Source organism: Hippichthys cyanospilos, chromosome 14 (genome assembly GCF_059441005.1).
Source record: "Hippichthys cyanospilos isolate Australia breed blue-spotted pipefish chromosome 14, RoL_Hcya_1.0, whole genome shotgun sequence".
Lineage (NCBI taxonomy): Eukaryota > Metazoa > Chordata > Actinopteri > Syngnathiformes > Syngnathidae > Hippichthys > Hippichthys cyanospilos.
In genome coordinates this window covers 10,685,600-10,711,214 of record NC_142382.1, presented here as the reverse complement: position 1 = coordinate 10,711,214, position 25,615 = coordinate 10,685,600, and the positions used below count along the sequence as shown (strand labels likewise).

The 25,615-nt window shown below is 38.8% G+C and overlaps 2 protein-coding genes across 3 annotated transcripts; one reads left to right on the top strand and one right to left on the bottom strand.

Annotated features, from left to right (window-relative positions):
* Window positions 1-1,729: 1,729 nt before the first annotated feature.
* On the bottom strand, window positions 1,730-17,872 carry aspg (asparaginase homolog (S. cerevisiae)). 2 transcript variants are annotated; one of them, XM_088433538.1, is made up of 18 exons: window positions 17,732-17,872; window positions 17,319-17,638; window positions 16,369-16,495; window positions 13,517-13,628; window positions 13,260-13,385; window positions 13,105-13,188; window positions 12,558-12,684; window positions 12,357-12,469; window positions 10,852-11,037; window positions 10,671-10,784; window positions 10,465-10,584; window positions 7,952-8,047; window positions 7,641-7,804; window positions 5,855-5,941; window positions 5,305-5,404; window positions 5,131-5,196; window positions 4,994-5,044; window positions 1,730-2,616 (listed from the first exon to the last, which is right to left on the bottom strand). In XM_088433538.1, the coding sequence occupies exons 2-18, from the start codon at window positions 17,566-17,568 to the stop codon at window positions 2,572-2,574; spliced, it is 1,968 nt and encodes a 655-aa protein (XP_088289664.1). In that variant the 5' UTR covers window positions 17,569-17,638; window positions 17,732-17,872; the 3' UTR covers window positions 1,730-2,571. The 2 variants fall into 2 exon arrangements, with proteins under 2 accessions (XP_088289664.1, XP_088289665.1); XM_088433539.1 differs by lacking the exon at window positions 4,994-5,044.
* Window positions 17,873-19,304: 1,432 nt separating this feature from the next.
* On the top strand, window positions 19,305-21,792 carry arf6b (ARF GTPase 6b). Its single transcript, XM_088433137.1, has 2 exons — window positions 19,305-19,554; window positions 19,765-21,792. The coding sequence occupies exon 2, from the start codon at window positions 20,355-20,357 to the stop codon at window positions 20,880-20,882; it is 528 nt and encodes a 175-aa protein (XP_088289263.1). The 5' UTR covers window positions 19,305-19,554; window positions 19,765-20,354; the 3' UTR covers window positions 20,883-21,792.
* The last annotated feature ends 3,823 nt before the right edge of the window (window positions 21,793-25,615 follow it).

Here is a 25,615-nt window from a genome sequence, read left to right as displayed (position 1 = left end):
CAGCCATCACCGTACTCTTTCAAGAGCCATTACCTTCCAGAAGATGACTTGCTTCCATGCATTGCTCTTTCTTAACTTGCTGTCACCTGCGCCCACAGTGTGTCAAGTGATGTGCCACTCGGCTTTATATATGAGGAATTGGGGCTCGGTTTAAACAAGTTTCCTTCAGGTAGGAATGAAGCCCTTGCTGGTTCGACCGGATGAGCTGGGTTCCAAGCAGTAGGCACGACGACCGGGCAGCCGCCCTTCGAAAATAAATTAAATTGACTAGATTGTTTAGCTATTTATCTAGATGAATCTCTCTTTTTTTGGGGGGGGGAAACCATATGTAATGCTTTCTGCATAACTTTAGTTTGGTAAGTAAAAACAAATAAATCACACATTTGTGACATCATTTAAATCAGTCCACTACTTTGAACCTTCTATCCAAAGTCATTGACGACTGAAACGAATATTGAGAAAAAGTTACTCTTTTTTTGTTGGCGCTATTTATCTAGATGAATCTTTCTTTTTTTTTTTTTTTTTTGGAAACCATATGTAATGCTTTCTGCATAACTTTAGTTTGGTAAGTAAAAACAAATAAATCACACATTTGTGACACCATTTAAATCAGTCCACTACTTTGAACCTTCAATCAAAAGTCATTGACGACTGAAACGAATATTGAGAAAAAGTTACCCTTTTTTGTTGGCTGGAAATTTGACCAAATAAACTGTATTAGGCAAAAGAAAAATATTTGACATAGTTCTTTTATTATTGTTCTAAGCATCATATTTTAACATAAAATTTCCTATGTTGCACTATTCATGAGTTATACAGTTGCCTTATCAGTTTACATGCATTTGCAACACTGCTATTTTGAAGTGGCATCCCTCTTTTGTACTGTATTTCATTTGGTTCATGGGTCCGCAAACTTTTTCATCCGAGGGCCACAATACTCTTCTCTTCTCAGGTGGGGGGCTGAGTCAGTTTGTAACAAAAAGTGTGACGATCGTAGAGATGTCTGAACGTGAACGTTTATTGTTTTCCAGCATTTCCGCACTTAACCAAATATGAATACACCTTTCTGGTATGTCAGAAAGAAAAAAAAAAGTGGCTCTATTATTGCTTGTAGGACCAGGCAAAATGCAGAAGAAGTTTGGGGATCACCGATCTAGTTTATAGCTTTGGGTTATTTCTCTATAGTATTTTGCACATCTTACTGTACTTTATTGTAGTACTTCTCAATTATATTTTGCCAAGCCCCTCTCAGGAAAGAGAAAACTTTTCGCATTCCCCCCACTTGACTATCTATAAAAATTGTCTAAGTATCCTAAACCTGTATTCTTTTTAACATTAACAAAAGAAAAAAAAGTAATATAAATGAACTCTCAACAAACAAATGATTTTTTTTTGTGTGTTTATACGGGTTACAGCTTAGTCTAAAACAGAAAAAAAAAAAACAAGTACATCAAAGTACCTGAAACAAAAGATGAAAATTTTTATTTTATTGCAAATACATTTTGCGCCCCCCAGGGGGATCTGCCCCACTATTTGAAAAGCACTATTTGCAATTTGAGATTGCAAATAATGTCAACACGCGGGGAAGATTTGGAAGAGTTCACTGCATTTACATGTGCCTCTTCGAAAAAAATTGACAATGTAAAGAATTTTTGGTTTACAATCAATCTTTCTTTTATGATAACCACTTTCACTATTGTAGGTGTGCGAAATGGGCGGTACTAAGAGAATGTTTTGATTAATCATTTATTTTTGTTGCTTTTTCAACAATGTCACAAAAATTAGAACAGCTGCAAGATACGCAAATGTTAAATGGCAGTTAAATTCGTTTTTCCAAGTACAATCATGAAACATTTCATTGAATGACATACAGTAAAACATTCTGTCAATTCACTGCCCAAATATAATGATTGAAGTAGAGAAACAAGTGAACACAGCAGATGGTAAATGAAAACAGTCGAAACATTAATAAAACTTATGAAAAGGATCACATGCAAAAACCAGGTTGTAACTGAAATTGCAAGTTCCGTTTCAGCGCAGAGTTATGCCACTCTTCCGGCTCAACAACTTCCGGCGGAGAAACAGGCTGGATCACTCTGCAGTCACTTCACAGTTTTCTAACAACGTTCTGGCAGCAGGACACTCTTGGAGGTATTTGACCAAGGTAGAATAAAGAAAGTATCTGTATTTTCAGTCTATTTCTTATTATCTCACCATAAAAATAAGTATAAAAATAAAAGGCCCTGAACTTGATTATCTTGGTATAGTCACAGTATTTATGCCGTATCACCCTGGTAGTCTTTTAAACTAAAAGCAGCATTTGGTTCACCAACCACATTAAAATCATAAGGACCATCATATATAAAGAAATACCAACATCAAATATTTATATGCAATCTGTGCTAAAATTCCACTGAGTTGTGCATTTAAAACTGTTGTGCTTAATTACATAGTTGGACGGGGAAGCTGAAATCATCTGTGGCTTCAAAAGCTGCATTTTAGTAAGTACTTGAGGATGGGGGAGGAAAAAACAATTGATGCATCCTGGTGACTGGAAGAAGTGGCTGGGGCTCATATGTCATTAGGAGAGGCAGTGAACTCGATCACGCCGCCATTCTGATGCAAGGAAAAATAAAAATGAGATCAGCAGAAGTGGAGGCGAGAGGCCATTCAGTGTGCAGCATTTGTACTCTTCACACGAAACGCCGTTAAGACAAGAAAGCCATAACACACACATATGCAAGATATGAAAACCAGAACTCAAAACCTCTCCTGAAATAATAGCATGAATATGCAAATCTATGGACATCTTATGTATGGTTAGTGAATAGATGGTGCAAGGCTCAAATCTTAGTTTGGGCTTTAGTGTGTGTAGTTTACATGCTATAATCTGCTTAAAAGTGGTTAATAAATTAAAATGATTTGCTTCTCATTTTCAAAATTGACAGTTTGAAAATTAGCTAAATGGTGAAATTAACATTTTGCTTGATGGGTAGTTTACGAGACATGTTTACAACAGTTATCAATCTATTAACTGTGGCATTAATAGTTGCTAATAGTACAATTTTGGTATCTGAACAATTTGCATTGGAGTTATTGTTTAATAGATCAAACCTTAAAATACATGCAGTCTGTAACACATGATTATTTTCATGATGTATTAATTTGTCGATTATTTTGTTGATTAATCAATGAATCTGATACAGAAAAGCATGCTTAGATGTCCATCTCTTAATACAAAAAAAAACAAGACATGGTCCACAAATTGACAGTGCAGGAAATGCAAAACTTGTCGGGAAATTGCAAAGTAATTCTTAACATTTTTGCCAAAATACAAGCAATTATTTTATTTTGCTTAAACAGCTAAGATAATACGATTGTTTTCATGGAGGGCTACGGATATCTGACAATATTTTTTCTTCAAAAATTTAAATTTGGACAATTTTGAATTAAAAAAAGAAATGAATCAATTACCAAAAAAAAAAAAAAGATCGATTAATTAGATGATTGATTGGTTCCCAAATAATTATTGCACCCCTAAAATAAATGTTTGTTGGGTTCAATACTGAGTTAAATAGATTAAATTCATAACCGTTCACTTCCCATGAAAATTGATTAAATTTAAAATCAGCCAGAGTAAAAATATAGAAAAAAATAAATACAAGTGAGTTTTCTTTTTTAGACCAAGCACCCAGTTTTGATAAAAACAGACCGAATTAAAAACTATCTAATGATTTAACAAAACAAAAACAAAACAAACAAAAAAAAAAGGGGGGGGGGGGGGGGTCTTCACCCATATTGCCCAGCCCTCATTCACCTGAGGGTTTGCTCCCCAGTTACTCTGGCTCCCTCCCACATTTTAAAAGCATGGCAGGCAAATTAAAGACAAAGATAAATTGCCTAGATGTGTGACTTTAGAGAGGGCAATGGTTATCTACATCCTCTGGTTAACTTGAGACCAGTACAAGGTGGTAGAAAAAGGACAGAAATTTTGGACAGTTCGGCAGCTGTGCTGCCCATGGACTTGCACAACCATACATGAAAATGAAACTAAATTACTGAGGAAGATTATCACTAGTAAAGTATCGAAAAAAGATGCCTCATGGGTTTCATCTTTAGGTTCAGTTACCTCAGCTATTTTCTGCTTGATAGCTGACAAAGAACAAGGATGTGAAGGTGGAGTTTTTTTTTTTTTTTTAACTTATAGTGGCAGGTGCTACTTTGCTGTTTCAGTTTTTCAAGTGTTTGATTTACCTGCTGGTGCTTATTTATTGCTGTACTCCCTGCTATTGATGGTAAAATTGTCTTCTGCACATATTTGAATTTAAAAACAAATGAAACAAAAAATATGATTGTTTCTGGCACACAACAGACACTACCATCAGTATTTATTCCGTAAAATGCTAAAGCAGCGAAGACCAGAATATAAGTTGTGAAAAACACACGACAATTATCTCACAAACTATGAGGAAGGATTGGTTTTAGGATCCAGTTGACACGTATGATCTCATATTACTTGGCCCTTTTTAATCCATCTTTATGATTCTTCTTTCTCTTTCTCTTTATGATTCTCGCATTTTTGGGCGGAAGGATTCTTTATGCAATGATCTGTTTGTCATTATAGACTAAACCATACATACATCCAAATCAATCCATAATTTGAATCTCTATTTTAGAAGTGTTTTGCAAGACAACATACAAATTTTAAAATCCATGTTTTTCTTCCCTGCTTTTTCAAATTTTGCAAGAGCATTTTAATGCATAATGTATAATATAAATATAAAGCATTGCTCTTGATTTCTTTGCAATTTTCCTCCAGCTGTTGGAGGACCAGAATACAGATTAATGGTTTTATGGTTTTAAAACACAGATGCACGACAGGCGTAGGGTAATGTTCAAAAGTAAATCTCAAATCCAAGGTCATGCTTAATGAGATCTTGTGCTGAAAGGATAAGGAATGTTTGCTAGGGGAATCACAGAGGTTTAAGTTTACCTCATCATCATCATCATCATCATCATATTCATTAAATCCTTCAAATGCTGTCTGAAATCAGGCAGAGACGTGATTAAAGAGTTGATTAAACAATTGCATAGTAAGCAGGAGATGTAAGTCGTTGTGTTAATGTTTACCTTCATTTTTTTGTTTAGGATGTTTAGAATGAAGGTCGCCACTTCTGGTTTACCGGCAGCATTAGCCTGGACAAATAAATGAATAAATAAATAAATAAAAATAGCATGCATACTCGGGATTCTAACTTCTTCAAAAAGTGTCCTCCCAGTATAATGTAACATCCACACACCCACCAATTCAATTGGTGTCTGCCCATCATAGCCCGGTTTATTCAGATCTGCTCCAGCAAGACTCCATATTTCCAAGCCCTCGAGGTCGCCGCTGACTACCAGGCTAACAAACAACAAAAAAAACATGTGACATGCCAGTAAGGATGATAATTATTTCCAAAACTTGTCCTGTTGGTTGTCAGCAAATGAAGCCGGCACATTAGGGATGACAAATGAGCGCAACCAAGCTCTGCAGTGTGAACTGCATGTGTGTGTGTGTTTTTGAACAGCCATGTTCACAGGCTCACGAGATGTGCGTGTGTTTGACATGTTAGTATCTTCGGTGAATAAAAAACAGGGGCACAAGCTATGGGGGTGTCCCGACACTATGCAGTCAGTGAGCATTCCTATTGTATATGCAGGTGCCAGAAAACTGGTTGGCCTTGTGTTAGCTATGCATGATAGGTTGGTGTGGATCTGACACTCCATGTGTGTGTGTGTGCGTGTGTGTGTGTGTGCGTGTGTGTGTGTGTGTGTGTGTGTGTGTGTGTGTGTGTGTGTGTGTGTGTAAGACCTGCAGAGTTCAGTTCCTGCCTCATCCAACTCATCTCGGGAGAAGTGGGCTCCAGTCTTCCTCAGAAGCTTCACGACATCCTTGTGCCTACATCAAATGACATCACAATTTGTGTTATGATAAGTAAGGTTTTTGTCAGTGTTATTTTTAGGTTGGAAATACTGTAGTCACAGGACCATTGTTTCATCTAATCATCCATGTGACGGTGCATTCACACAAACTCTTTGAGCATTCCTTGGAAAACTGTGAGCAACATAAAAGCAGTGGTATGACAACTGTCTAAAACTGAATATCATTTCAAGTTATGTGATGTAGGTATACATTTTTTAAAAAGAAAAAACAAAACAAAAGTACCTTTACACTAAACTAAACAGATCAAGATTTGTGACATAGATGCAGTTAAACTTAGTGTCTAGGAATCAGGAATCACTTTTTATGACAAAAATTGGCTGAAATTGACTTGTGCAGAAATCAATGTTTCACCAAATAAAGATAAATATGTAATATAAACACTATGATCAAGTGGAGAGTGATGAGTGACATTTTCATCACGTGTGAGTATAACAGTGGATGAAAAGGTAAACTGTCTTAAATACTGAATCATCGTATAACTAATTAAAGTAAAACTGTTGCGTAACCAGAAATTTGTCAGGGGTGGCCAGGGTCGAAACGCCTCAATGAGGAGTGGCCGTGCATGCGTTATTACATCATCCACAGCAAAATAGATTATTTTAAAGTTTGCATTCAGATAAAGTGTACATTTATTCTTTTATTATGTAGTAATATTCATAAGAAATGTGACGTGTACCATCAAGTCTAAAAATACTGCATCTGTGTCAAAATGGCAGAAAAATTACAGATTTCAAAATTTTCAACAATCATTGGGTCATGAAGAGTAATCGAATCAAAGTTATTCTGTAATGCATTTAGAAAAAATGTTATCTGTTTATTTGATGGACTTATTGATAGACTAACTGACTTCAAAAATATTTGATGGTGACAGCCCTAGTCTGGATAAAACTGTTGGTAATGACAAGTAGGGACACAGCCCCTGTCACTTACATACACCCGAACCACCCACACAGGAGTCACCAGAAGTGCAACTGCACTGTACAGAAAAATCAACAACACAAACAAAAGGATTTCATCATAGGCCTGTGCTGGCATACTGGCCTATGATAATTCATCTTTGAGACTATGAGGACACGCAGCCAGTATGTATGAACTGTGAAACTGGCATCAGGCTGCAGGACTGGTTCTGAGGCCACGCCCGCATCTCCACACCTCTCTCTTTAAATGACTTTGACATTTTAATTTAGGTAAGGCACTCATTCTGTTCATTTTAAGTATAGACATATGTGCTGTCACAATATATAGCAGCAAAGGAAGGCATGGAATGCAGCAAAGGAAGTGAATCCATGTTGCAAGGTCTGCCTCAACCATCAAAGGGAACATGTTGCCGCTTGCAGTGCCAACCGTTAAAATAGGACAACAGTCATTTGGCAGATATCCTACACATACGTTTCCTCCCTGAGGCAAGCCTAAATTAAAGAAAACAGAAACAATACACTTAATAAATATCTGGGGCAATGTCAAGGAATGACAATGATATTAATAAACACAATCTGGGCAAGCCATTTGACAATTAGCCTAAATAGTTTGAATCATGTATTAACCCTTGTTACTCCCCTTGCTTCTCTGCTCCCAGACTGACATTCATTCGTTGCAATAGCTCCGTCACTAACAACAAGAGGAGCCATTCATTGACAGTAAAACTTTATCTTACCTAAACCGTACAGCGTTGCAAAGGGGTGTGTCACCATAACGATCTTTTGCGTAAACCGTGGCACCAATCGTCAGCAGGTACTGCACTACTTTCACATTTCCTTCGCAAGCAGCAATATGCAGGGGGGTCCTTCCGTCGTAGTCGCACAGACACAAATTACCGCCCTGAGCCCCGGAATAAAAAAAGGACATCAGGCAGTTCATCCGGTGCTTTAAATTTACTGTCCGGCAATCAATTAACTGAGGAACAATCCAAACGGGTAATGGCGCTTGACAACGTGAAGGTGTGCTGCACATTATAGTGTGACTTACCATTTCTTTTAGGGTTTCTAAGGCCTCGATGTCACCGATCTTTGAGGCTGCACAAGCCAGCGAGGGTGTCAGAGCATCACGGATGGCCTCCAGCTCCTGTGGACACCATAAACTAGGAAATGAACAGACTGCCATATGGGCGGCGAGGGAAGAGAAAGCACATTTTTATAATACTTAAAAAAGATAGTGCTTTAAAAGCATTAAAATAGGGATGTTTGTGTTTATTGAAAAACAACAAATAGATGTTGATTAATCACCACAATGTATCCCACCAGACATCTTGTAATTGTTGACTTGAAAGAACCATTAAAGTAATGTTAAACTGAGCTTTAAAGTTCCAGCAGCTTGGTTTACTGTTTTTAATGCTTCATGATAACCACTGCTTTGTAAATTGTCCATCTGCAACAAGAACTCCAATTTGTTTCTAATGGAAAAATATTTTCCCTTCTGTATGTTTTAATAGTATAACCTACTGTACGTTAAAGCAAAATACACTTTAAAGATCCTCTCTTAATGTTGATGAAGAATAAGGAAGGGTTATAACATGTTTTTCAATTCTTATGTCAAGTGTTGAGGAATTTTCAATCAGCAAACACGTTGGCAGCTTGCCAGTTCGTGGCTAATTGCTAAGCTTTCCAGTTGTTTTTAATTAAATGTCGCCAAAAAATGAAGGGCGGGAAAAAGTCGAAAGGTTTATGCTGACTTAAAGTACTGCATGCCGGAGTGTTGTGAAACATACTGACGTCTCATATAACATATGATTATATTATACATTAAAGTAAGGTTTTTGGTTCCAGGTCAAAACAACTTTTATTTGGGGCACATATAATTGAACCCCTAAAATGTGCTCAAAAACAAACAGATTTTTTTTTCCTACAAAACAATATAAGTATCCCGAAATGGTGATGAGCATGCTTTGTGGAGGAAAACACAAACGTGAGTGTAACAGAACTACAATCTACAAACAAACATTTAATATAAGTAAAATAAAGACTTAATAAGATTATCCAGCCAGGATGGCCCATTTTTCACTAAATAATTCTATGTGTTTGAAAAAAAAAATTATCTACCTTACATTTCTAATTGTATTAGGTAACTTTTGACAAATGAATAAATGAATAACTACCACATCTTGACCGGCAGCTTACCCATTCCCAATAAAACTGCCCACTTCTTCAGAGATTTGCAATAATTGAGGAAACTGTCAACACTTAAGTGCAGAATACCTGTTATCACAATTACAACATTGTGTCTTCTATGTCCTTCAGGGAAATAATCTAGAGGCATACAATCTTCCATTCTTTAAACCTTAAACCTGGACAACCAAGTTCCCTATTTCCCGTTCATCTCGAAGTAAAAACATACTGATCGTGGTCAGCTGACAAATTCTGTGCTTTTTGGTTTTGAAAGAAGATGCAGTGGGAGATTGTGATGATAGTTGAGACAGAAGACTTCAGAAGACTAAGTCAGCAAGCAGAGAAGCTAAGGGTGAAAGAGGAGCAGAGTACAAAGCCTCTGCATTTGTTGATGGCCATAAAGATTGCTGGCAGAAAGCCACAGCACCTAATGGAAAGAAGCTAATGTTTGTCTTGTTAGCCTCAGTTGCAACTGTAGCTGGACACTCATTGCCACCAGGCTGCAACGGAGTATTATGACAATTAAGTCCTTAGCCCTGATCATCATCCAAATGAAAATCATTAAAACATGTGCTACTAATTACTGTACACTTGTCTTGCTTGTGTGAGAAAATTTCACTTGAGGGGTCCATAGTTTCCTCACTCTCTCATCCTTTTGGGATTTAAGGAGGCTGACACCATTCAGCTTGGGTCTACACCCAGCCACAATGCCTACGTTATCGTCTAAACACTAACGGTTAGACAGTATTTGCTTAAATCAAAAGATTAAAAACAAAAACTTTACTCACTTTAGAGGTTCGAGATTTAGACTGTATAGAGGTGGAGTTTTAGTGTGTATATATACCAGGACATAGTATTTTGTACGCACTTTTTCTTTCATTAACCCTTTGCTGGGCACAGCGGCCGCTTTCAGCCGCTCGTCTAAACAGGCAAAAACGGCCTTTATTAAGCGCACATTTTTCTATTTTTAAGCCTTAAACAGGCAAGATTTTTCAGAATTTCAGAGAAATTTAGGGGTTATCGTCCGAAAGCAGTCGCTGTGTCCAGTAACGGGTTTAAAACGGTCTTCCTCAAAGTCCGAAAGTTGAAAAGTTTCGAAATTCCATCAGTTATGGTTTGCGTGGTTCACTCGGGACCCAGTTTAATTAGTCGAAGGAAGTAAGAGGTAAATTCTGCGTGAACTGTGAAGTGACAACATAAACAATCTCCTTCATACCTTCAAGACAATGATACACAGCCCCAACAGCCAGTCCAAGCCATTTATGTCCAGTTTGATTGGCATACAGTATATAATTTTAACTGGTTTTACACAAGTTCAGTTTGGGGTTCACATGTGCCATTTCTGGCCCATTTTTCTGAGAACCATCCATCCCTCACCTCTTTGCAGCTAATGCTCAACGACTTGGCGACAACTTGAATGAATCGACTGTCACTCAGACTAAACTTGGCACCTGCCAAGTCAGCAGTCATCTCACCTCGCAGGTTCTGGCCCATCATCTGTTCACAAACACAAAGGTAAATCCAGATTTTTAGAACTTGATTTTAGTGTGTTAAGTGACTTCACCTGTTTAATTCACACCAACCTTTTTCTTGCCATCTAAATCTAGGTCTGTCCTAGCCAACACATAGGACAGCTTTGAGAGGGCGGCCTCTGGAGTCATGTCACCACCTGTTATCAGCCCGGCATCTATCAAAACCTAAACAGTGTTTTACCTTTAATGATTAATAAGAATAAAAATTAATTAATGAGTAATAGGGGCCAACCTTCCCAGTGGCGTAGGACGTAGACACCGTCCCCCTCAAACACTGTGTACAGTTTATGATAATGACGCCAGAGTCGGTGGCCTTCTTTAACTCCTCCAACAGGTCAGAGCGGTTATCCGGGCCATTTCCACTGCCATAGGTCTCCAGAACCACTCCCTCCATGGGAGGTTGCAGGAAGGCCCTCACCTAAAGACAGAGATTTGTGCAACTAAAAAAAACATACTCAAAATGCATGGCAGATAGATTGCAGGTTATTTTTTGCAACTCTAATGCCCAAGCCTATCCATGCTAGTAAAAGCCCATCTGCCGGAGACTCTGGAATTATTCCCGTAACTGGAAGGCCATGTGCCACATCATTAGCCACGGCATATGACTAGAAGAGCAGATGATGGCGGTGTCCGCAAGGAGAGCAATTAATCTGAAGGTGTTAGCAAGCGTAAAGTCACTTGGCAAGTGCAGGGCAGTTAGCACAAAATATGAGATGAGGGGCTTAGTAAAAGCGGTTACTTTTTTTGATGCCATAAGCACTTTGACAAGAAATGCTTGACGCAGATTAGGAATGAAGCTCTCGTAGTGCCGACACACACAAGAGTCTGGTGCTCATAAAAACAGTTAAAGGCTGCGAGAAAGCCTTGATGGTCCTACTGGGCTGCGGGAGCAGATTGAGACAGTAAAGTCACCCTCCTGGCGGCCTCCGGAACGCGAGCTGCAACTAAACGCTTCACTATCAATGCCAAGCCTTCCTCTTTACAGGGTGATTGGTCATGGCCCATAACGCCAACCTATCTGTCTCTGAGCTGAGCTCTGATTGAGTTTACATGAGCAGGGACGTAAGAAGTGGGATAATTGCACAATTAAACTGAAGTTAACATTATTTTTATTGCAGTTAGCGCAAACAAGAGTGCCTGGCCAGTTTTGTCAACTTTGAATAACATTTTGATGAGGATATTCAAAACAAGTGCAAGGCTGTGACTGCTTTTCTGTGAATAAACGGGTAATTAAATCTGCTTTGAGCCAGTGGTTGTCAATCTTTTGCAATGATGTTCCTCCTGTGAAACATTTTTGTCAGCCAAGAGGTCCTAATCATCGCAAAGCATTTTGGGGAAAAAAAAAAATCTTAAAATGTTCTGATTTACTAAACTTTGGAACTCCAGTTGTAGTGGTAAATCTAAACATATTTGACTCAGTAAGTCAAAAGATAGATCATCTAACATTATATGCGGTACATCTGATAGAAAATTGCATCAGTGTTGACGATGCCCATATTTATATAAGTTATATCCTATATAGACATGGGCATATAGATAAGGGTAAGTTCTTTAATATAACTTTATAAAAGCATACGTTTTGCAAAAAGAGTCACTAAAATACAATTTGGAAAGCAGCTGCTACATGTTCCAATTAATTTGCTCTTAATTTGAAATGAAAATGTCTTTTTCCTGCGTTAAAAATCATTACATTAGATTTGCTGATGCCTCCATATTAAGAGTCACAGGACCACTTACAGTAGCAGCAGTTATTCCAGGGAAGAGTCTCAGCAGGCCAACATTCCTGTTGAGCTCAGTGGAGACCTGAAACTTTACTGTAGTGTTTGCCCTCCACACTGTGTCCCAGTTTACTACAAGAAAAAATGATGAGACGGATGAATATACTCTGACAACGTTTTGTTCACACATGACATGAATCTATTGTGTTGGCTAACTTACTTGAAATATCAACCTCTGCAGTGGCAAGAGGAGCCAAATTAGGGGATGTAAATGCATTAAAACTCCCGGCATCAACTTTGGTCACACGATTTCCTCTATAAAGCTTGTTGTAGAAATACAAGCACACCTGAGGAGTGACGGGGGATACTTTATTCGATGCACATTATTGGCATTGGTAAGCAAAAAAAGATGTTTCAACAAATGGTCATTTAAAATGGAGAAAATAGTACACAATGCACACAACAGTATTGTTTTGTCAGTGTTATCTGTTGTGGATAAAGAATGGAATTTGTTGCACTTGGACCGTGCACTTCAAGATAACATTAGCATTCATCCTGTTCCTCGTACTCGTTCTGGAGTGTTGCGAAACACAGGTAGCTGCGTAAAGTAGCAGTCTCATCAGACCGACTGCACAATCTTAATACCGTAATAAAATAGTTAATGCAGTCGTGATAAGAGCGTCTGAGATTATTTGTTCATCTGGTTTCAATGTCGCTATTTTATTTTAACAGTAGTCATACAAAGAAAACACTACCAAACCGCTCACCTCAGGAATTACAAACTGGCCAGCAATCAACAGCGCCCCCAACAGGTTGTCTCGCCCGTCATTCCTCATTTCATAGATAGGCACCTGAAGTCAAAGAATAAGTGAGGGTTTGTATTCAAAATTTTGTTGTTTTTTTTTTGTTTGTTTTGTTTTACTTGTGAGCCGGTGAGGATGACAGGCTTGCCCAAATGTTCACACATGAAAGACAGCGCTGAGGCCGTGTAGGCCATGGTATCTGTGCCGTGAAGGATCACGAATCCATCATAGTGTTCATAGTTTTTCTGTTAAATAAAAAATGTTCAATTTGGAAATAATGTAAATAAAATATTAATATGGCAAAATAAAATTAAATAGAGTGTCTCTTTCTTAAAAGTAATGCAATAGGTAGTGATTCTCAAGCGTTTTCAAGTACCTCAATGTCCTTTCCTATTCTTCTCCAGTCATCTGGGGTCATATTGGCTGAGTCCAACAGAGGGCTGTACTCTATAATACTGTAGATTATCCTCTTCTTGTTTTTACTCAAACTGAAAGAGAAAACTCAATTATAAATGCACTCTTGTCACCAACAGCCAATTAATAATAAAACAAATCCCTGATAAACATTGTTAGTGTTAGTCAACATGAGTGCAGGAGTTCACTCCAAACCATATAAAAACATGTTGCTAAACAAAAGTTGATTGGCTCCACTGTGAACATGATTATTCTTTGTCACGCACATTGAATTAAGAGCTTGTTACATTTTTTTTCCTATAAAACATAGTGGTTTTATGAAGCGGGAGAAACAATTTAGCAGAGCAAGCAGTGGGGAACCAAAACTTGAATTAAGGAGTGTAAAAAGGAGGATCACATTGTGAGGGAACGGCATCAAATTAGCCATTTTTCTTTCCAGCGAAAGCTTAACACCCTGTGAGACTAGTACGACATAAGGTGGATGATTGGCTATGTCTTGAGGGTTATACGGGGAGCCATTTGAGTTGCAATGTTGGGGGTGAGGAGTGGCTATACAGTATACATATTAATGTGACTTTTTAAAGTGGAGTTAACTCAAGCAGCGGATGGGCCACACCTGTGACACTGGATTGAAAGACTGCACGATAGGCTCATTTTCCTTATAATCTCCCATTGTAAGAAACAGGACAGGCACACACGACGGATATGCGTGGGCCAGCCTGAAGATGAGCTGAATGGAACAGCAGGGAGATGAAAAGGCAAGTCCCAAACCACCAAACTAAAGGTCCTCTAATTAGCCTAAAATGCACACAACCTAGGAATATTTGCCTTCGCTAATCTTTGCCATGAGAAAAATGTGATTCATCACATTATACAGCTACTGTATTTGGTATAGTGTACTTTGAAGTGCAGCCCCTAAGCGTGAAAAAAATAATTTATTATTACCACTAGGACAATTAAAATGAGGCTCATGTGTGCAGGTATCCGTTGCATCAGCCCCAAAAATCACCTGAATAAAGAAAGCATTTTCCGAAATCCATGCCTTAATTCCCTTAGCCGGAAATGAAAGGCAAGTACTACCAACAACGCTCCCATTAGACTCTCATGCGAGCAAAGCTTATGTGCAAACACAGTATGACTGCAAACATGAGCACTTATCCTAATTCAGTCGTTCTCACCAGCTAGTGGCAAACCTACAGAAAATCTCATGAATGCATGCTTGTATCTTCATGTCAACGTAAGTTTATACTTGAATGTTAGTTGGATGAATGGTGTAAATGTGAGAGCATGCAGGCTGGTATAATATAATGAATATACAGGGGAATGTTACGGCTACAAGTTAAAAACGTTGGCTGAATTAAGTTTGAGAACATTTCTCTAGGTTTAAATTCCTTTTAATTATGTACTGGACAGCAAAAAATTCATGCCGAGTGGAAGCAGACTTCCCTATACTGTTGAAGGAAACTCAGGTTATAATGGACCTTATGTGTTTCTGTGTTCAACTGTGCTGGGCGGAACCTTGTGACAGGCTTCACAAAACTACATACAGGGTCAGGATTAAATCATTTAGGATGGTGGTTAAGTGCAACAAGACAGCTGATCGGCACTCATGTAATAGAGGCTTTTATTACAGTGTTTTTCTGTTGAAGTGGCCTACAGGTAATCGTAGGAAAAGCAGTGCAATTAGGTTAAACAATGCTAAGGTTTAAGGTGTGAGGGCCATTATTAAATTTTAAATAAATTGATGTAGTGTACTTGACAGATGACTTAAGTTAACTGCCCATGTGTGTCCTTCCATCCATGTACTTAGACAAGTAATATGGAAAATGTAGTCAGGTAATGCATACAACTACAACAGGTGTACACATGCTTTAGTATATTTTAATATAGTGTTGTTATAACATTAATTCTGTTTAGGTAGTTCACACAGCCTAATTCCCTATTTTTGAATTCCTTTGGTTGCCATGCACATCTACAGTAGTTGGTACAGCAAGTATTGTTGTTTGGGTATTTTACACAAAGAATAGCCAAACAACCACTCGCAGGGGCAGTGCAGGCAAACCACAAGGCTACCGGATATACTGTACGACACCTGTGGAACAGTTGGTCAGAATGTGCGGTCGGCATCCTGTTAGGGCAAAAAAAGTCATTAATTAATCACATTAAATCCACGTCTATGTGGCCCTTCAAAATTACGATCAATATTCACACGACCCAGCCTTTAAGACAGAAATTCATTTATTAAATGAGAAAAAAAATATATAGAAATTATATTATATTAGATTATGGGTATTTGTCAAACGTTTAGGTATTAACTAGTAATACAGCATATTTTAATGCAAGCAAATAACAGCAAACGACATATAATTGTAAAACAAAATACAAAAAAGTACTATATAGATCCTATCATACTATATAGATACAAATTTTCATTGCTGATGAATTGCTTGCCATTTTAGATTTTTATTTAACTCATAAATTTTACTTATTCAGTGTTTACACAATTTCAAGATTTTGGCTGTATTTGATTGTTGTGTAACAGGGAACGTCATTTTTTTATGGAAGTGGGGTTTGTGCCTCAAGAGCTACGTGTGAATTTAGTCACCTGTAAAAGTGACGCAGCATGGCGTGAGTCCACAAATAATGCGAATTTACCACCACTATGACCACACTAATACCACAAAAAGTCAAGGATGCCTGAAATACAGTAATGGTGGTTGTCACTAAGATTTTAAGATAATAAAGTGCTATCCCTGGTTAGATTACAATAAAAATTGCAGTTTTCTTTAAGTGAATAATTGTGGGTCTACTCACGGCAGGACTAAGGTGTGCTCGGAATCATAGTAGTCATACATGCAGGTCTGCTGTGCATACATCTCATCATGGAGGATAGGCAGCTTGCGTAAAATCTGAACAAAAGCATTTGCTTTTGGAGCAAGAACTGTGGGAAAAAGTATAAATACAACTAATTAGTTTATGATATACTGTATTACAACAGAGGCTTGGGGCTTTTTGTGGCAACTCAGGCCAACTTTACATACAGTACACTGTAAGTATTATGCTGCACTCTAGTGGTTTGTGTGATATTACAACCACGACACATTTAAAACGTGATCGTGACAAATGAGACTACTCATGAACATGTGAGAGTGATGAGGCTTAAAAAGCTACATATCATGTGATCTTAAAATTCTATGTCTAAACTGGAAGATAATCCATGCAGAATTCATAGCAGTTGAGCCACAAAATATATTTATTCAAGCTACATACCCTGGATCAAGAAAGGTAAAGCTAAGACAAACTGTTTGTCATATTTGTAAATATTATCAAACAAGATTTTCTGGTCACCTTAGGACAAAACTTGTCTTTGCCAGAGGACCTAATACGGACATGTCATGCTCTACCTACATTGTCAACATAACGTTGTTTCCGGCTGTGCCGGTATGCTGTCTTAGGTAAACAAAGCCGATTTTGCACGCAAACCCACTTTTATTTCAACTATAATATTTACAATCCCTGTTATAATATTTAATCCTCAGGCTGCATAATTTGAAGTTGTTTAACGAACTATGAAAATCTCCTGACGCGTAATTGCAAGATGTGCATAGAGATTCACCTGCATGTGGTATGGCAATCTCGTGTTCGGCAGGGCATGACACAAGAGGCAGCTAAAAAGAGGCTACCAAATGCGCTAGCAGCTTGACCTTGGCTGCTCACACGCAAGCGGTTGCAATACATAGTCGTGCAAAGTGGACCAAAACTACCGTTATCAAGTAGCGTCATGCCGATGGTCCCTCCAGTGTTGATGACCAAGACGCGCGCTTCGGCTGCACTCGGCGAGGTGACCAATTCGATTCCATCCAACGACCCGCAGCTCGTTAGCTGCCTCCTTCGGCACGGATGGACCTGGGCATTACGAGGCGAAACCACCTCGTTGGATTCGGCAGCGTCCAGTTTATGGTGGGACAGAGCCCGGGCAAGTGGCGTCAAGGTGTTCGGAGGGGTGTTCGCCATGACTAGTCAAGTCAACGCTGACGCTTTTTGAAATACTTAAACCTATGGTGGTCTTTGAACGTCAGGACCCCTGCAGAAAAATGAGAGTCATGTACACTGACAGAAACTCACGGATGTAATATTGACAGTTGTGAAGGCGATGCAAGTATTGCTATGAACGTACCTTATGCAAATTGTCCTGTTCCCTCCGACAGTTTGTGTTTATCTGGGGAGTTTACTTTGTGGGGGGGATTTGTTCCCTTGACGTCACTAATATGGGCGTGCCTTCCCCACGTGTGAAGTGACCCATGTCCAGCCTATGGCAAGACATAAAGCCCTTACAACATCTTAACAGATGAACTGCGCGTGTTGCTAATATCCGTAATTCTGATTTGTTTAGTCAAAAAGAATATTTTGGATGCCAATACAGTATGTATTATTATATGTGGGATTTCAGAACGTTAATGTCATTTTGCTGCGTAGGAATTGCGTCACTTCCTTCTTGATACGCATGCAGTTTGTCACAACAGATTCCTACTATTCATTTGCACAGTGCGCTCTGCGAATTACAAATAACTGCAATGTAATAGAATTGTTAATGCAATTTGATTCATAAAAAATATTTCAAAATTGCTCATGCATTGACTTCCATTTTCAGATATGTTAAAACATATAGCTGATTAACTGAGGTATAATTTGATTTTGACTGGTTATTCATTATTCCAGTTCAAAATAGCTTTATTTTACCTCAGTTCAAGATGACATGGTCCTTTCCAGGAATTGGGCGAAATTGAGTAGACATAACTAGAATTATGATTAGTAGCAATATAATTTGATTCTGACGAGTCATTCATTCCATTTCAAAATACCAAATTCAGAATACTGACATCCATTTTTTATATCAAATCAACTAAAAAAAAAGATTGATGGACTCATGGGGCAGAAGCGTGTAGCTAAGAAGGGTATGGTGAGGGCAATCCATTCGAAGATTTGAAAACAAATAATTTTAAAATTTACTATAAATATGCGCAATAAGAGAGAGATTGAAGGGCAGAATTGAAGCCATGTGCGCTGTCCTACGTGTTCCAGATGGGTGAGCAGCATCATTCAGAGCCTAGACAGTGGCTGACTCCAAAATAAAGTGCAAAACGGTAATACGTAACAAAGTCATAACAACAGCTCCAAATTAATCAACGTCAAGTAACATAACAATAAGCATATCAAAATCGCTCTTCTCGTCTTCCTGCTTAGATTGCATGTTCGTTTTTCTTGTGTTTTGAAGACTGACAAAACCATACAAGGGCCTGTGGGTAGGACATACGTCGAACTATCGTTGAGAGGCAGAGTTCTTTAGGGAAAAGTTAAAAGTATAAGTTACGGCGTGCTCTCGAAACACTTCTTTGATGTGCGTGCGTGCTGTTGTTTTGAGATACGAATTTGGATATTATTTAAACAGATGTTGGGGAGAAGCCAATTGGAACGTTCTAAACTCGTGCAGCTACGTCTAAGCACCACAAGGTGGTAATATTACTCTTTTTGTTGAAGGGAACACATTGTATTTTAGAAAACGCCGTTTAAAAGTTTTCTATAGTTTTCCATTTTTTATTCATTTTTTTCTCCTTTTCGGAGTATTCAAATCAGTCATTCAACGAAGAAAAAATACATAACCGTAAAAGCCTTTCAACGCCTTTTTTATAAACTGCTTGGAGGCAGTTTAAATAAGCGTTCGACGGTATGGGAGTTTGCGTGTTTGCTTTGATGTCTTTGAGGTGCAGAGCTCATGCAGTCGAGAAGTCACGCGGAGTTTTCTTTTTTCTTCATCACATTGTCATTGCGAGCGCACCAACAGTCAGAGAGCTCCATCCGCAAGTGAATGAAGTGAATAGCAGGAAGTGGCAACGAATGCAGCTCCACACCTTTCCGGTGTATCAGCGCTGCGACCAGCTCGGCTTAAAGGAGAAAGGATACAACTGGAAGAATAAATCGAAAGTCGGGTGCATAACTCAGGTAAATTGCTTGCGTTCCAGTTCAAAAGTGTACTTAGGGGTAGTCGACGTTCCCATTCTTCTATTGTGCCGCTTATTTTGTAACAGGATCCGGCTGGTTTCTTTACCGCTGTTAGCAAGCTCGCCTGCTAGGCTAGTTAGCTTGCTAGCCGTCATTAGCGGACATGGGCTAATTTGAGATGCCTGACACTCCTATTAAATCTCCTTGCAGGGGGACGAGACGTGGACTTTCTCCGGTTGAGTGCATGTGTTGCTGAGTCACCGAGGACCTTATTGTCAAGGACCTCCACAGCCAAGAAAGTGAAGTTAACTAGAGCAACGCTTTTCCTGGCATCGCATTAGCCGCAGAAAGCTGCTTTTCTTACCCGGTAGTGCTGACTAGTGAACCCGGGCAACAGCCGCTTGAGAGCCGCGTAACACGTCGCCAGAGGGACTTCAACGCGATAAATAGTAATATATTATCCCCTTTTTAGCAACATAGCCTGCTGTGCAACCCGGATTCGAGCTCAAGAATGCATATCGCGCAACAGTTTTTGTCAAGTTTGTAGAGCAACGAGGCATGGTGTGAATAGGCCCCGCTCACACACAAGGCTACTTCGAATGTACACGTCCATGCCCTTCACAGCATTCTCATAAGTCTTTAAGTTAGACTCACCATGAGAGTGTATTTCTAACATTGTTATTGGCAGTCATGCTTTCACCAACAAGCCTTTAACTGAACTGAATCTCCTCTCGAACAAGCAGAGTGCGCCTGCCTGATATTCTCATTACCAGCAAGGTATTTATGCATAAGAGTTGAAGATGGGGAAGGTGCTCTCGAAGATTTTTGGGAACAAGGAGATGAGAATATTAATGCTTGGACTTGACGCCGCTGGAAAAACAACAATCCTCTACAAACTGAAACTGGGACAGTCCGTCACCACGATCCCCACAGTGGGCTTCAACGTAGAGACTGTCACCTACAAAAACGTCAAGTTCAATGTTTGGGATGTGGGCGGCCAAGATAAGATTCGCCCCCTGTGGCGACACTACTACACAGGCACCCAGGGGCTCATATTTGTGGTGGATTGCGCCGACAGGGATCGCATCGACGAGGCACGGCAGGAACTCCACCGCATCATCAATGACCGGGAGATGAGGGATGCCATCATCTTGATATTCGCCAATAAGCAAGACCTTGCCGACGCCATGAAGCCACACGAAATACAGGAGAAGCTCGGATTGACACGCATCCGAGATAGAAATTGGTATGTTCAACCCTCGTGTGCAACCTCGGGTGATGGACTCTATGAAGGCCTGACATGGCTAACATCTAATTACAAATCTTAATGATTGAGTGCTGACTGTTTTAGGTCAAAACTGTAATAAAGTTGCAAAGAACCTCTCCAGTGAGTATGGTTAAATACAAATTGATTAGCCTCATTTATTTTTTAATACTGCAGTCACCCCATGACTAATTTATCTGCAGATTGGATTGCTGGTTTAAAAATTGCTCGTCCTGTGTAGCAGACATTTATTACAACGTTTTAGGGCTTGCTTATCAAATATTCAATCAATTGGTTCTATTGTGGAAGCCACAAACTCTTCACCACCTTTGCCTGTTATTTTTCCTGTTTTATATAATTTTTCTAATGATGTTGAATTTCTCTGCATTCTTAGGCTGGGGTTCTTTAAGTTTTGCTTGTTTTCTGTTGAATGATCAGATTTTGTCCCAGTACTATGGGGAATAGTACTTGTTAGAAAGTTTTTGATTGCTGCGAATGAGAGGGGTTCACCTATGCCACCTGTCTTGACTTGAGAGAAGAAATACTTCACATTTCATTAGCCCTCTCACTCAATTCCCCTATATGGGATATATTGTAAAATGATGTGTCATGTCTTGATAGCTAAATGTGCTGACTATTCAACAAACGGGCCTCCAGTAACTCTTTAACATGCTTGTCGGGATGCAATTTTTTTTGTTGTTTTGGGGGAGCAAACAGTAACAAAGTGGCTCAAGTCCTCTCTTTAAAGGAATGTCCATCAGCTCCGAGTTCTCTCGATCTGATAATGTTCAGTCTCAGAAATGGGACTTGATGGCCTGCATCTCTAGCATGAAGCGCAGTAAACCTCCAACAGGGACCTTCTGTCTTGCGGTCAAAAGTGTTCTGCAGCTCCTGTTTTGATCAGGGTGGGGTGTGGGATCCATGTACAGACCTTGTCATTGTAATGTCTTATTAAAAAAGTGATTTGAAATCAATTCCTTTGTTTGTAATGTTACTTTCTGCCCAAACAGATTTACACTCAACATGATGTTTTTACATAGGCTGCAGCTGCTAATTTCACTGCTCAGGGAGGCTTCATAGAAACCTCAAATTAAATGTTTCTGCCCTCCATGCCCTTTGCTGTCAATGGGAGAATGTTCAAAACAGGAAGTTAAACTGTTGGTCTCTGGAGCAACAGCAATAGCCTCATGATTGTTTGCGTGAGAGTGGACGTCACCGTACTCTATGTTGCATTGTGTGTGCAAAGAGCTGGCGATGGAACATGAATCAGTTCACTGAAGCAAAGTGGTTCTGTTATAGCAATGTGCCTTTTTGCACAACAATGCTTCAAAGCTAAGCCAGCCAAACATTTCACGGGTGAAGATAGTTGCACATTGTAGTTCCCTTTTAAATTCACCAAATTGTGTTTGGTGTGTGTAAAGCAAATACAGTGGATTCAAAATTTAAAGTGCCTCTAACACCACATACTTCTAAGTTCTCATCACCTTTGCAGAGAATTTTAGATATACTTGTTTTGACTTTCAGTTCAAAAAGTTATCTAATTACTGACATTCTTAATGTACAATAAACACTTTTGAAAGCTAATTTTGTACCTTGGTATCAACTGAAAATCAGCAAACTGAGAAAAAGGAGTTGTGTTCTTCAAAATGAAGTGCACATTCTTTGGGGCGTTCATTTCCCTCATCTCAATAAATTATTGCCGCTTTTGCTGCTGCTGAATAATCACTTCCTCCTTCCATAAATCCTCAATAATTGAATTTTATGTAACACATCCAATCAAATAAACTTGGTTTAATTTAGTCAACATTATTTTAAAGATTCAGCTTAATGTGAAGACAGACCCCTTTCAATTGGTGGGAAGCGAGCGGAATAATAACGATCCTCAATAAATTATTTTTTCATTTCAAATGATGACAAAATGCTTTGAATCACATTTGTGCCCTCACACTCACAACTTCCATCTCACCAAGGAGAATATTTACAGTTTTGACTATAAAACAGTATAAGCTAATGTGTCGCAACGTTTATTGAGCCAAAACATGTTACATGAAAAAAGTGAAATAACGATGTTCCTGTCACAACTGACTTCCTCAGTATAAAATCTGGGTCTGTTTACTTTAACAAAAAGCAACTATTGTATGAATGGCTGCAGGTGTGTGCTCAGATTATTTGCAGCTTCTGCCACTTAGCTCAAGAGCACTTGATTGTTCTTCCTGTCACTATATGTCGTGGCAATGACGGATGAAAAAATGTCCATCCATCCTTTTTCTTTGGGATGTTTCATCATTAGGGTTACTTGTGTAACGTGCCCAAGAAACCTTCTCAAATGCTTGCCTTTTCTGGCTCCAGAATAAACCAAATCCGAGACCACATGTTTTTCTAATCCCTTTTTTTTAAATAAAAGGATGTAGTGTATACAGCGCTTCAGAGTGTTCTCAGTGAGTGCCTGGTCCAGGCCTCCATTTGCTGCCGATGGCACTTAAATTGGACTGTAATGGCCACTTTGGGTCACACCACTTCATTACAACTGTATGATTCTTGCTGGTTTATTAGCAACACCACAAGGGCCCCCCGGGCGAGGACAGACTGTTAGCAACATTTTTACGACCGCTCTTCTGTAGAGAAAAGTCCTCCTGGCATTTTTTTCTTTCAACTCCCTGGGCGTCTGTCTGGCATGCCTTCCACTTCCTGAGAGAAAAAGTTAACCATCGTCAAATGCGCTTCATAGTTTTTATCAGTGAAATAACCTCCAGATTGTGGCATGGATACTTTATCCACCCAATTTAACTGATCTTGTGTTTCGAATTTTGTTCTGGGTTGACCACAATGCTTGTTTATTGGTTCAGTTACTATGACGATGACCTAATGAGACATCTGCTGCTGGTGCTATCAGTGCCACCAAAATGCAAGAGTGCACCACAAGTTTCCAGTTAGTTCCTCAATGCTAATAGGAAAGAGGAAGAGCTACTGTCTGTTCCACCCCACAAATTCACTTCATAGCAAAATTCCATACAGTACTTATTGAGTGAATTCCCATTGGAGAAAAGTCCACCTTCTTATTACATTGAAATTGGGGGATATAGGTGGGATGAAACTAAGACTACAGTGTCCAATTACTATTCTATTGAATCTATCTTTTTTGCTTTTTCAACAGGGTCTCCAGATCCGCCGCCTCGTTCATTTAATCGATAGTCGGTTTTCCTTTCATAGATACAAAGATATCAATTAAATAACAAAAGATCAACTCTATTAACATTTTTTTCTCATAAATTCATGTAATGTTTCGTGTCACACAAGATCTCGTCACTGCGTTAAAGTATAGTATGAAAACAACATGATGGAGTACTGAAATCAATAAGATGGAAATCAGATGAGTGGATCTTTTTTGGATTTAAAAAAACACAAACATAGCAATGAAGTGAAATATTGTAACATTGTCACAGGGATGTGAATTTCATGACTTTATTGTGTGTTTTTGCCAGTATTTACTAAATACACTTAGAAAGCATACACTTAGAAAGCCAATGTTTGTGTAACATGTATGTTAATATAACATGTTTCTTTCATTAATAAAAAAAATATAATTACAGGAAATTATTTGAACATTTACTTCTTCTGCATAAACAGATTTGATATTTAATGCTGGTGTAGAGTTGCTTATCTTTCAATCACACTGAAAAACTATCTGAGAAAACCTTCAACCAGTTTTTTTTTATTAATTTGGATACATACAGTTATTGTGTAAGATCAATTCACTAAAATAAGCATGGATACCTACCTCTAATTCTATTTTATGTGCCTAGATTGTTAGTTGGTGTCAGTGTCATACAGTGTTGCATGTGTGAGGCACTCCTTGAATGGAAGCTTCATGGACCTATTGATAACATGTGGTGAACTTAATCCCGGAGTTCCTCAGAGTGACACAAGTGCATATGTAACAATAGTTATCATCATCAAACCAGACCAAGTCTGAAACCTTGGTATTCTGACGGATTCAATTCCTGCAAAGTTATTTCTGTCTTGATGTATAACTGAAGGATTCGTAATGTTCAAGCACAGAGGCAAAGCATATTATTACAGTGGTCCAATTATGTTGAATTGTCGGCTGGGAACGCCCACCTTCTTACAGTTTACAAAGGCACTGCTTATTCAGGCAAAGCCTCCTCAAGGACAGTAAAAGCGGCTCTGGTTTGGTTTGCAAACCTGAACATTTATCTTCTTTCCATGGGAATTATGTCCCACTGCAAGTAACCACTGCTGGCAGAAGAAACTAAAAGTTGTTTCAGGTGTTCCTGCTGTGGTTTGTTGTTTAATGTCAAAGTTAAAATATACAGTACACATCATCCAACTTTTCTCTGTATTCCCAGAATGCACAACTTGAACGTAAGTTTATTTGACACTGTAACCAGTGTGAAAGTGTGCACTTTGGGCAATGGAACAAAGCTCATTCCGTTCATATTTCTACCTGAACGTCACTTGCTATCTTATGGTAGAAATTCAACAGAGCAGAAAATGATCGTGGCTTGTTGAAATCCTATTTGACATAATTAATTTGGATTGCAATGATAGCTAAAAATGCTTATACAAGGATTAATTATATGATTTAAGAGCCTAATCTTAAAGTTGCCACAAGTCTGTAATTGTATTCTTTTCTCCTCTTTAAAAAGCAGTCACATTCCATTCTTATGTATCACAGATTCTATCCATGTGAAAACCTGACATTTGTCCACATAGTTTAACTGGTTGGTCCCTGAGCATTGTTTATTCAGCTGTAACAGACATGCATACACACACACA